This window comes from Gastrolobium bilobum, unplaced genomic scaffold, assembly GCF_033153095.1.
Source record: "Gastrolobium bilobum isolate Gb01-03AN ecotype WA unplaced genomic scaffold, APGP_CSIRO_Gbil_v1 utg5255, whole genome shotgun sequence".
Lineage (NCBI taxonomy): Eukaryota > Viridiplantae > Streptophyta > Magnoliopsida > Fabales > Fabaceae > Gastrolobium > Gastrolobium bilobum.
Genome location: NW_026898528.1, coordinates 155,348 through 167,285, shown reverse-complemented (window position 1 = coordinate 167,285; position 11,938 = coordinate 155,348). Strand labels below are relative to the sequence as shown.

Here is an 11,938-nt window from a genome sequence, read left to right as displayed (position 1 = left end):
AATTTCTGTTTACATCTTTGTTTTATCTGAAAAAAACTATATTTTCATTAAACTGAGTACGAAATTTTATCATTGAATAAAGTAAGATATTTTAAACTAATACTGCACTGTAAAAATTTCAATTTTTTAAAAGATATACAAATTGTTCAATCTTTTATATATAATATTAAGGATAGGTTATTCTACCTACTCACATCTTGCCTACCTTTTGCCTACCTCTTTCATTACCGTTGGATTACATTCTAATCCAACGGTTCATATTTACGCAATAAAATAATTTTTTTTCCCTTTCTTTCTCCTCACTTTCTCCCACATCCTTTCTCTCTCCTCCCCCTTTCTCTCTTCCTCTACCCTATACCTAATTTTTTTCCCTTTATCTCTGATCTCTGCCGAGGTGAACGCACGCGGAAGCATTATGCGAAGCAGTTATGGATTTACAGGGAGAAAAAAGATTGAATCAAGTTAAGTGGATGCTACAAGGTTTGCCTTAATATAGAATGCGATTATTGTTACTTTCAGGGAGGAAGATATCATCAGTGATATAGAACATCAACTCTGCCGCCAAATTGCTGGAATATTAGGGTTATTCAATGGCCATGTTCCCTTCTCTGCAATGAGCTACAAATTGTTGCAAACCTCATATATTATTCGATGAATCGCATAATGCTTAAATTAAAATATTGTGGTCGATGAATCGCATAATATTGTGGTGCTGTGGTTCAATGCAATTAAAATAAAAAGAAGTTCCAATAAAAATAAACCTGATAGAAAGGGGGAGGAGATAAAGGAAAAAAAATTAGGCATAGAGTAGAGAGGAAGAGAGAAATGGGGAGGAGAGAGAAAGGGTGTGGGAGGAAGTGAGAAGAAAGAATGAGAAAAAAAGGTTATTTTATTGTGTAAATATGAACCGTTGGATTAGAATGTAATCCAACGGTAATGAAAGAGGTAGGCAAAAGGTAGGCAAGATGTGAGTAGGTAGAATAACCTATCCTATTATACATACATATACGGATATACTCGTTATTTTATAATTTTAGAACTTTTATTATCGAATTATATCTTGTCTTTTAATTTATATTCTGGATTATTGTTTTATTCTGTTAAGTATTTAAACCTGGGGTGATGCTTACTGTGTACACGCAAGAATCATTTTTCTCATGTGCCTAGTGCCACTATTTCCACAATGAACAAAGAGGTTGTGCTTCGAGTTATCATAATTACCCGCAATGCACACTTAAAAGTATCTAGGAACTAGGAAGTCATAGATTTGCTTATGCAAACATACGATTTTTCAGGTAGCACTGGCAAGTACCATGCAACCAAAGCCTAAGAGTTGTACAAGGTTCTGTAGTGTTATCTATTAATCGGTAATAACAACAATAAATTCTTCAAGGATGTAGGATCCTCCTACCAAAATTTGTCGTCATTACTTGCTTTGCTCACATCACCATTTAATCTCCTCTGTCTCTGTGTCTGGCCACCCTCAAGAAAGGACACTGCTAGAAGGGATAGAACAGTGTTTCACTTTCTCTCCCCCTCACATTTCATTTGCCTTTGTGCGTTTAGTTGTTGCATTCCGAAGGGAAAGCTTGGTACTTTTATTACTCCTTTTACTCTTCTTTCTCATCACATTAGCTTCTTGTTTTAAAATAGCTAAAAAGCAAAGTGCTTTCTCTGAAAATGTTTCTGAGGCAACCTGCCATGAACAGGAGTTTGAACAGAGAGAATCCAGATATTTTAGATTATGATTATTGCAGGGAAACAGATAATCAGATATCAGAGAGAGAGGGGGGAAAGATGGGCCCGGTAAGGCCTGCAACAGAAATTAGTGGAACTGCACCAAAGAGTAATGTGTTTCCCTTTCCCCCCCTTCTCCTCCTATTTTCTCCTTTGTGGCTCTTTTGCCTTCTTTACTCTCAGTTAATGGCTCTTTTTTCATTCATCTTGAATATATAGCCACCCTTTTTTGTTCTTCTTTTTCCCTTGGCCTTTAAAAAAACACTTTCTTCCTTTTATTGGCTTTCTTGAGGTTGTTGTCTTTGATTAGCAAGATCAGATAATATTTTGAGTGTTCTAGTTTTAGGGGTTGACAGGGGAGATGGGGTCTAAGAAAATGAAAGTTGTTTGTTGGGTTTGGGATACTTGAAGGAAAAAAAAATGTTTCTGTTCATGCAAAAGAATCAACACACCTTTGATGTTGGTTTTTTGTTTGGCATGGTTTAAGCAAAGAATAGAATGCCTGACTTCTGGTTGGCTTCTTTTTCTTGCTTTCAAACAAATAGCCCAGTCATTTACCATTGCGCTTCTGCTTATTTTTCATTTTTCATTTTTCTTTTTGTAGGTTATTGGAGGACAACATATCTTGGCAAGGAGTTGTTAAGTATTTGGAAGATATCTGGCTTGTTGATTTAAGTCCCATGTAGTGTGGCTCCACTTGTTTTGGTGGGTGATAGACAACTCCTTTGCAGATTAAGGGAAGGTTGGTCTTGGTACTTTTCTTTAATTCATTTGTCAGTTAGTTAATATTTTATAACTAGTCTAAAAGAACTCTATATTCATTTTTTTTATTTTTCTTCTCTCAGTATATCATCTACTTTGAATTTGAAAGGATGCTCAATTAATTCACATGCTGCATAATGATCTATTCATTGATCCTTTCTCCTTCCAATTTTGTTTTCTTTTCTTGTTTGTAGCGTGGATGTTTCTTCTGATGTAGATCTATTTTTTTTTCTCTCTCTCTTCAAAGAAAGGGGATAACTAGATTCTATTGGCCCCGATTATCCTGAATTCAAACAGAGTGAGAAGTGAAGTTTTTCTGAAAGACCACTGCAGTTACTACTTATGTCGATGGAGGGTGATATATACATTGCTCCACTGGACATTTCTGGCCGAGATTCTACTGTGATAGATGACATTTCACAACATTCCACCTCAAATCCACTCATTCAGTGCTATTCACTTGACCTTAATAACCACCAATCCCAAATCATAAATGGAATTTCAATGCTTGTTGGAGAGCAAAGTGAACCTATAAGTAATGTCCATGCCAATGCTTGTTTCATAAATCCCGCAAATATTGCTGACTCTAGTTCATTAGTTACATCACATCGAAAGACTATTGTGGGAGATGCCTCAAACCTAATGGAGAACACTGAGTTTCAAGAGCATTTAGCTGGAGGAATGCCAATTACTCCTGCTTCACTTGCTGCCATTCTTGCTGCTAGAATTGGTCTTGAAGAAAATTTAGATAATTCAGCAGCTTTGCCTCCTCCACTCTGTACTTCAATGGGGGCAGTGGGGCCACATATCTTCAATAATTGGCTAGGTACTTCAAACCCTTTGTCTACAACTCTTGAGGACCATGGTTACAATGAAGTACCTGGTAATAGTAAATGGAATGTTAACAAGTTTCCTAAAGCCACAGAGATTGATGGAGTAGGGTGCCAGCCTTATTCATCCATTGGAAACCTGGATCCAGATGGATGGACATCATCAAATGTTGCAAACATGACCAATCATTCTTATCATTCCTCTAACTTTAGTAATGAACTCTCTTTAAGTCTTGTAACATCTACAACCACAGGACAATGCTCAGATGTCAGTTGCTCTGATGTGGCCCAATGCATGAATGGAACTATGTCATGCTTGGAGCAAGCCTCCTGCAGCAGTAGTAGGGAACTTTCTATGAGTTTGGGTTGTAATAAATTTGTACAGTTCTCACCAGAAGTATTCGGGTCGAAATATCTTGCTGGAATTCAAGAGATACTTTCTCAAATTGCAAGATATTCATTTGAGAATCTAGAACAGATAAATTGTTCAGCTGCTGGTAATAGAGCAGATGGAAACAAATCAACTTCAGCTCTTCCACCCAAGAGAAGGGTATTGATAAATCACAATGCAAATTCTATGTTTGAAGCACATGCAGAATCTCCATTGCAAAGGCATGCAGCGGAATCAAAGAAGTCCGAACTACTGACACTTCTACAACTGGTATGATGCTACATCTTCAATTACCTGATTTGATCTTCGTTTCAGTTATGGTCCTGGACATAGTGAGACATTTAATGATATGAGCTTTGCATTTCACTTTTCCACATTAGAAATGGTAAATAAATTGCTCAAACTAGTTCAGAATAATGGTCTGAAATGAAAAACAAAAAAAAGTGAGAAGTTTAACAGCAGTACATGAGAAAGCATTCATCCGAAAGTTTTGTCATACTAATAGTAATCTTCATTTTACTCAGGTTGATAATCAATACAGCCAGTGTTTGGATGAGATACATACTGTTGTATCCGCATTCCATGCTGTTACAGAGCTGGACCCACAAATACATGCACATTTTTCTCTTCAAAAGATCTCTATCCTGTACAAGGACTTGAGAGAGAGGATTAGCAATCATATTATTGCCATGGGATCAAATTTCAACAACTCGTGCTCACAAGAAAAGGAATGGTCTGTTGTTGAAACTTCATTTCTTCAAAAGCAATGGGCTTTCCAGCAGTTGAAAAGAAAAGATCATCAGTTATGGAGGCCCCAAAGAGGCTTGCCAGAAAGATCTGTCTCAGTTCTAAGGGCTTGGATGTTTCAGAATTTCCTCCATCCGTGAGTTTCAAGCATACCATCTTTCTTTCTTGGGCTGGCTTTAGTCATCAGAATTTACATATTTAGTGAATTTGAAAATTTTATTTTATTTTAAATATATATATAATTTCATGGATTTTCAGGTATCCTAAAGATGCAGAGAAGCATTTACTTGCAGTAAAAAGTGGGTTGACGAGAAGCCAGGTACTACCTACTGCTCTTATTACATCCTTGCTAGTTTGTTTGTTACTTTGAAGAGGAACAATCTGATATGCTCGGTCGTATTTATGTCTGGGGGACCAGGTATCCAATTGGTTTATAAATGCTCGTGTTCGGCTGTGGAAACCTATGATTGAGGAAATGTATACTGAAATGAATAAAAGAAGGGCTTGTCGAAATGGAGAAGGAATGGAGAGCTGCCACGACAACAGGATAAACATGAGCAATTAAAGGTTTAATGTCAATTGAAGGTGGACAAAGTCGCATAACAATAAGATGGAGCATTTTATTTTTTTTCGATCAAGTAGAAAATACAGCACAACTGAAACTAGACTCTGTGCATAATGATCTGCATAGTTGGGTATTATATATGAGAATGTCCTGTCAATGACTCGTACTGAACAATATAATTTATCAGTAAATAACACCAAATTTATTTGATGTCCATAATACCTTGTTTGTTTTAGCTTGATGTCAAATTCTTCATAGCTCTGCGCTTTAGAGATATTAGAGTTAAGGGCAGGTTTTGCTAAAACTGCCGGTTAAATCATTTATGAAAAGAACAGATCAATACAAGTGCTAATGGTTATGGAGTGTCGTCAAATAAAAGAGATAAAACTCTCTCAGAAAATAAATCCAACATGGCAAACAGATGGCTGAAGCTGTCTAACTAGAAAGATCCAAGGTGTAAAGTAACAGGGTGACAACGTCGTTCGTGCCCAATTGAACTCCATTGCAAACTCAACCAACTAAATTCCAAAAATGCTTCATTGTTTTCCTGAAGCACTTGACAACAAATGAACTATACATTCTAACAGCGCTAAACATACGAAATTACTTGAGAGAATGAGATTGCACAGTAATGGCATTATTCCCTCCATGTTCGCTTTTCAGTTTTATCAAGAACTTCCATTGATTTATTTATTTATTTATCCAAAAACAATAATTTCGAAGCTTTACCGACTATTCAGACTAAAATCTATGATTACAAATGAAAGAATGACTATATCTGCTTTGAACTTAACTCTTCCCGTTTCTTTCCTCTGTTGATTTCTTCTTTCGTCGTCTCCATATCTACAAGGATGTGGCATCCCCTCCTCCATCAGATTTCCAACTAAACACAGACTTATACACTTGTTCAACAGAAAGAGCAGCAAATGGCCAACTCTTATTCATCAACTTCTACATTTCCACAGAAACCCTTGTTTTAATTGGTTTCAATTTCAAACCCATACTCTCAGGTGAATAGAGCTCGGGAGAAATGCAAGATGGACTCAAGGGACTTCTTGGGCTGACACTTAGCTTGGATGGTCTATACAAGCCATATCCCATGAGAAAGTACTCCATTGGTATTAACATAGCATGAGGCTGCTCCTCTGTTATCATTGACCCACAAGCTTGAACCTGTAGTTCCAGCCAACGATTGATAAATCTAGCTCACTTTGATTGATATACACATTCTTATCACAAATTAATATGAACCGGAACTATCTTATTCTTACCCACCTCCACCAAGGCACTGAATCGTCTATCTAACTTAGAAGTCATATGGACAGCATCAGAATGAAAAGGAGACATATCCCCAACAAAAATAAGTGAGCGACACTGTAATTTTCTCAACCCTTCACTTAGGTCAGATCTCCTGCAAAATGCTAATACAAAGTTAAAAGACATATATAAGACATAAGCACATTGCTGTTTTAGAATACGTTGAACTACAGCATCAGCATATCCATTTGTGCATGAAAAGTGGTAACTGTTCAGCAATGGGTACGATTATGTATAACTAAATTCTGATGTGTTGCTAATTTTTTTTGGGGCACAATGACAGCATGGAGGTCTGAACCTATGACTTCATCAAATTTACCCAGATCCTTCACCACTACTCTAGCAATAATAAATATCGTGCAGCGAAAAATTCCACTCACAACCCACTATTTTAAAGTGTGATCTTACCCGTTAATAGCTTCAAGGAATCGCCACACATTCAAACTCTGCCTCTCATCCAATGACTGTCAGAAAAACATTTACAACAGACTCAGAAAGGTGCTCAGTTTCAAACTACCCGCTCCCAGTTATAACCCAGTCCCCACATGAAAATGTAAAATAAATTGAATTAACCCTTTGGCATGCTTGAACTATATCCGACTCTGGCAAATGACCACTGCCTCGAACTTCCTATCACCACCAATAAAATTGAATGACACAACCTCAGATTCTGAAAGAAGTAGACAAAGGAATTCTTTTGGAAGCATAGGCATACCTTGCAAAAGTATCGCTTTAGCAATACTTCTTTTACCACTCCACACATGCCATAAAAGTATAGTAAATTTGACATGACCTGCAAATAGGTCAAAATCTTCAGCAAAACGTGAGATATATTATCACAAGGAGACATAGTCTTTTAGGTTCGGAAAAAGAACCTTGTTGTACAACCATTCAGTCCAAGATGGTGCTTTACATAGAGGAGATACAAGTATCAAACCAAGAACACGTTCTCTATACTTCATCTGTTGTCAAAAGTTAAAAGGATCTTCCATTATTGAAACTCAGAGGTCAGAGCCATTTAAGAACGGGATAAAGGAGAAGAGACATATATGAGGACTCACAGCAAATAAGGTGAGAATGTAAGCCCCAGCAGTTACTCCCATACACATGACTGCACTAAGACTGCAAAAAGAGAGAGAGATTGCCATCCCAAGATCAAGGAAAGGACATATCAGCTTCTAGCCTCAGTTGAACAGGTTATAAACCCATTACTTTCAACCAGAAGAAACTTTCAGTTGCAAATATTGTAAATTAAAAAACAAAACATGCCAATAGTCCAATACTGTAAATTAAAGCTAAATGGAAATTAGTCTATCATTATTTTCTTGATGTAACTTTGGGCTGTGAAAAATAACCGAACTGTATTTTCTGAACTAGTTTTGAGAATCAAATTGGTTTTATAAAGCAGTTTAAAAATTGAACCGAAGCATACAAACCAGTTCAAAACCTGTTTGCATATCCGAATCAGTTATAAATTATGAATTGGTTTTGAAACATGAACTGATTCTGAACCGATTCAAGAAAAATAAAACTGGTTTGGATTAAATAAAATAGTTCGTCTCTTTGACCCAAACCGGTTTAAACCCATTCAGTTCAAGAAAAATACCGGTTTGGGTCGAACCTCCCCACCCCTAGTAACTAGCTTGTTTTGATGAGGAGGATGGAATGCGAAAGGATAAAGGAAGGGAAAAATTCCCCATATTTGAGAGTTTAAAAATTTATGAAAAGGAAGGGAATGTGAGGGCAACTATTCCTCCTCAAACTCTCACTATTTCACCCCTATAAACTTGGTTACGTGAAAAAAGTTTATACAGGTTTTATTGAAATTTTAGACTTACAAACTTTTACCTTCTCATTTTTTCCCTTGTTAGTTAATCATCCAAAAAGGTGGAAGGAAACCGTTTTCCATTCCATCCCTTCCCTAACTCTAAAACTTCATATTATGGCCTAAATGGAAAGAGATTGGTGATTAAGCTAGAATATGCTCACCTAAAAAAGTTAAGAACTTCAGCTATTTGATCAGCTAAGTCATCAACCGAAAGAATTGGGTCATCTGGATCAATTGCAGCAGCTCCCAACTGCAATAGCTCTTGAAGAAAGTACAAAATGATTAGGAACCAGATAAATTATAACATCAATGAAAATATTTACGAATGTGGAGAGATAAGTAATTAAGTATCAAGTAACGCCATATTACAGCTTCAAAACATAAAGCTAGAGACCTCGTGCCCAGGGGGACTAATATGATAAATGCAGAAATTGTGAAGCAGCAGTGAATAGACTTCCGGACAAAATAATAAGCCCTGAAAGCAGGAGACATCTGATGAAACCACGCGCATGAAAACAAATAGTTAGGTTGTTATTTTGTCAACAAAATAAACAATGTCAACACAAACATCATTTTTAATTTTAATGTTCTCTGCATAAAACCTTTTAAGATAAAATAACTGAACCATAATTGCATTACCCACGGCTACCAGCAAATGAAAACTCTGGTATTGAATCTACTTAAATGTGCTGATAGAGCATTTTGAACCTAATGATTAAAATAAATCTATACATGCGAAGTATTTTATAGGAAAATAAAATAAAATGCAACGCTTTGAGCGGGGGGACAGATGACATCACGGGGTATATATAAGAAAAAGGTAAAATCCATTTAACTTACAATTTAAAGCCAAATCAGGATAAGTGATAAGTGCTGGCTTGTCCTGGTCTCCATACACAGCAACAGAGACAGAACCATGCCGAGTTCTTATAAGATGTTCCTGCGGAGACATCTCAGTAGCATGTGAATCAGGAAAAGCACGTGAAGTTAGCCAGAACAGACAACAAAATCACATATGAATACAATAAACCATCTTCTTTATGTCAACGAATAAACAAAATGTGTAAAATCAAGATGTTTAATTCAACGACAAGCGAGCATTCAGCTTGGACAACAGAAGCATGTAAATACTTTGGCCCAAAGAAGCAATCGATAACATAAAGGTGCAAATCTTTCAAGGCAGATATTGCATGACAAGAGTTACCATTAATAATAATAATAATAATAATAATAATAATAATAAATGAACTAATGTACACCTGCCAGAATATTAATAGTGATGGAAAGTAAGAGAAAAAAAAGTTCAAAACCAAATCACATTTGTTTAATCCATGGAAAGCATGTTAACATAAACATAATGTCTTCACTAATTAGAGAACTTTTAGGCATTTAGAAGTGTATAATTAATAACAAAAAGATAACTGGCAAATTTCCAATTGGAGTGGGCGCAAAAAGACAAGTCAGGTCCACACTAAAACACAAACTTAAGAAAGAGTATAATCCGATTCCTACATTACTGAATTCAGAAATATTCTCAAGCAACACAGCATACTGGATTCAAGAGACTTAATCTTGAACAAACGATGTCGTTTATAAATGCATGAGAGAGAGAGAGAATGAAAGAGAGTAGTAGTATAGTACCTTGGGCGGAGGAGAGATGGTTTCCATGTCCACGGACACTGAATCCGTCATTTCTCTCTCCATTGCGTTAACGTTCACATTCCATTGCTTCTTGTTTTATAGTGAGTAGTGTAGTAGTATCGTGAATTTTCTGTATCGAGTCCGTGCTTAACTCGCACGAGTCACCGACGCTCAACCCCGGAAGTCTCGCCACACTGGCGCTCCGCATTCACACTTGTAATTGTAAGTAACCTCACACTCTGGTTCAATTAACCATGGTTGGGGTAGGCCGACAATTTCCTCTTCTCATTTTTCCCCCTCCCTTTTTAATTTTTTTTTTAAATTGGAACTGCTACTATTATCCTGAACAAAGAAAGACCCGCTGCTTTTAAATATAAAAAAAAAAAAAAAAAAATTCTTTCTTGTTTCAAACGGCATAACACTCTGCATTCTTGGGGAGGGGACTGAACCTTTAGCCATCACTGTTCCCCCGCACTCCGGATTAGTCTCATAGCCGGCTCAAAGAGTCGAAGCTCGTGGGGATACCGGAGGGAGCCAACTCGTCTCAAAGAGATAATTAGGGTTGGATAACTCCAAAAAAAAAAATAATAATAATTATTTAAATTTTAAATTAAAAAATCACTACTTTTTCTCTCTCATGAATTTTATTTTCTGTGTCTATCTCTCTCTTAAAATGACATAACTTATATCATTTAAAATGACAAACACTAAACCCAAAAAAAAAGACCCGCTGATTTTAATTTTAAGGGTTTGGTGTTTGTCATTTAAAATGACATAAGTTATGTTTTTTTAGGAGTGAGATAGACACAGAAAAATAAAAATCATGGGAGAGAAAGTGGATGGTTTTTTTTAATTTAAAATTCAAATTTTTTGTGTCTGTATCTCTTTTAAAATAAAATAATTTTCTGTCATTTAAAATAACAAACACTTTTTCCTAATTTTAAATGTGATTTCAAAATATATATATATATATATATATATATATATATATATATATATATATATATATATATTGTGCGAATATCATAAATTCAAATAAAATTTTAAAAATATAAATTTGAAAATGATTTTAAAAATTGTAATTATAAAATATATCTATAATTAATTTTAAGTTTAATAGAAATATAAAATAAAAACTACTAAAAATATGTATAATTAACTTTAAAATTTTAAAAATAAAAATAACAAGTTTCATACTTTAAGAAGGAAAAGATTAAAAGATTGATATAGTTTTAAAATACGATATTCTTTATCATATAAGATTCGAACAATTGTTTTTTTAAATTATTTTTATTGTGATTAATTTTTCATTTTTCAATAAACATTAATTTTTGATTTTTGATTATTTTTCGAAATTAATTAAAATATAAATTATAAATAACTAAAATTTTAAGAAAATAATAAAATAATAGTAATAATGAAGTTGATAAAATGTAATAAAAAAACTATCTCACGTTAAAAAATACTCAATTTTATCATATAAAGACAAAAAAAATCCCTTCACTAGATGCATTTAATTTATTTTTTAATTTCATTCTTAATCAATATAGTTGTATTAGTAACTATAAGAATATTATTTTATTAAGAGCTTACAAATGAATTAACAATATAAATTTTATTTTTATAAAAAAAAATATAAATTTTTTTATTTGAATATTTTAAAATTCATAAAAGTAATAAACAAAATAAAAAATTGTAATTTTATATTTTCATTGAAGAGCAATTTTTACGGCAGGAAATATAAAAATGTGCATTAAAATAATGAAAAGTCAAGTTGGATCGCTAAAAATCAGCATGGTGCCAATCTCAGAGCAAGCAATACAGATTGCATTTATCAATAAACTTTTACTTGTGAGAGGCGGGAACATTTATTAAAACCCAATCCCGATATAGTACATCATGGTTTTTATTTTATTTTTTAAAGGTTTATGATTCAGGTTTTAGGTATGATTCATTTTAATTAAAATTAAATAAATTAAGTATTACCACAATTCCAGAAAGTTCAATTTCAAATTATTAATTGGTGTGGTCATGGGTCGGGATAGTAAAAAATTGTGGTTCAAACTAATAAAACGAGTTCAAGTTGATTTTTGAATTTTTTGTTACTTCACCTGAATTTT

General features: G+C 34.4%; 2 protein-coding genes across 3 annotated transcripts; one reads left to right on the top strand and one right to left on the bottom strand.

The window, feature by feature from the left end:
* Positions 1-3,096: 3,096 nt before the first annotated feature.
* Positions 3,097-5,078, top strand: LOC133317165 (homeobox protein ATH1-like). The gene is made up of 4 exons (XM_061518999.1): positions 3,097-3,990; positions 4,245-4,603; positions 4,726-4,786; positions 4,886-5,078. The coding sequence occupies exons 1-4, from the start codon at positions 3,142-3,144 to the stop codon at positions 5,030-5,032; spliced, it is 1,416 nt and encodes a 471-aa protein (XP_061374983.1). The 5' UTR covers positions 3,097-3,141; the 3' UTR covers positions 5,033-5,078.
* A 701-nt stretch (positions 5,079-5,779) lies between these two features.
* On the bottom strand, positions 5,780-9,946 carry LOC133317106 (protein NDL2-like). Of its 2 annotated transcripts, none has more exons than XM_061518930.1 (11): positions 9,819-9,946; positions 9,018-9,117; positions 8,572-8,669; positions 8,339-8,427; positions 7,411-7,471; positions 7,225-7,311; positions 7,065-7,142; positions 6,923-6,979; positions 6,758-6,813; positions 6,308-6,443; positions 5,780-6,205 (listed from the first exon to the last, which is right to left on the bottom strand). In XM_061518930.1, exons 1-11 carry the CDS (start codon positions 9,879-9,881, stop codon positions 5,984-5,986), a joined length of 1,047 nt encoding a protein of 348 aa, XP_061374914.1. In that variant the 5' UTR covers positions 9,882-9,946; the 3' UTR covers positions 5,780-5,983. The 2 variants fall into 2 exon arrangements, with proteins under 2 accessions (XP_061374914.1, XP_061374915.1); XM_061518931.1 differs by having other exon boundaries at positions 8,547-8,669; positions 9,819-9,841.
* Positions 9,947-11,938: the final 1,992 nt, after the last annotated feature.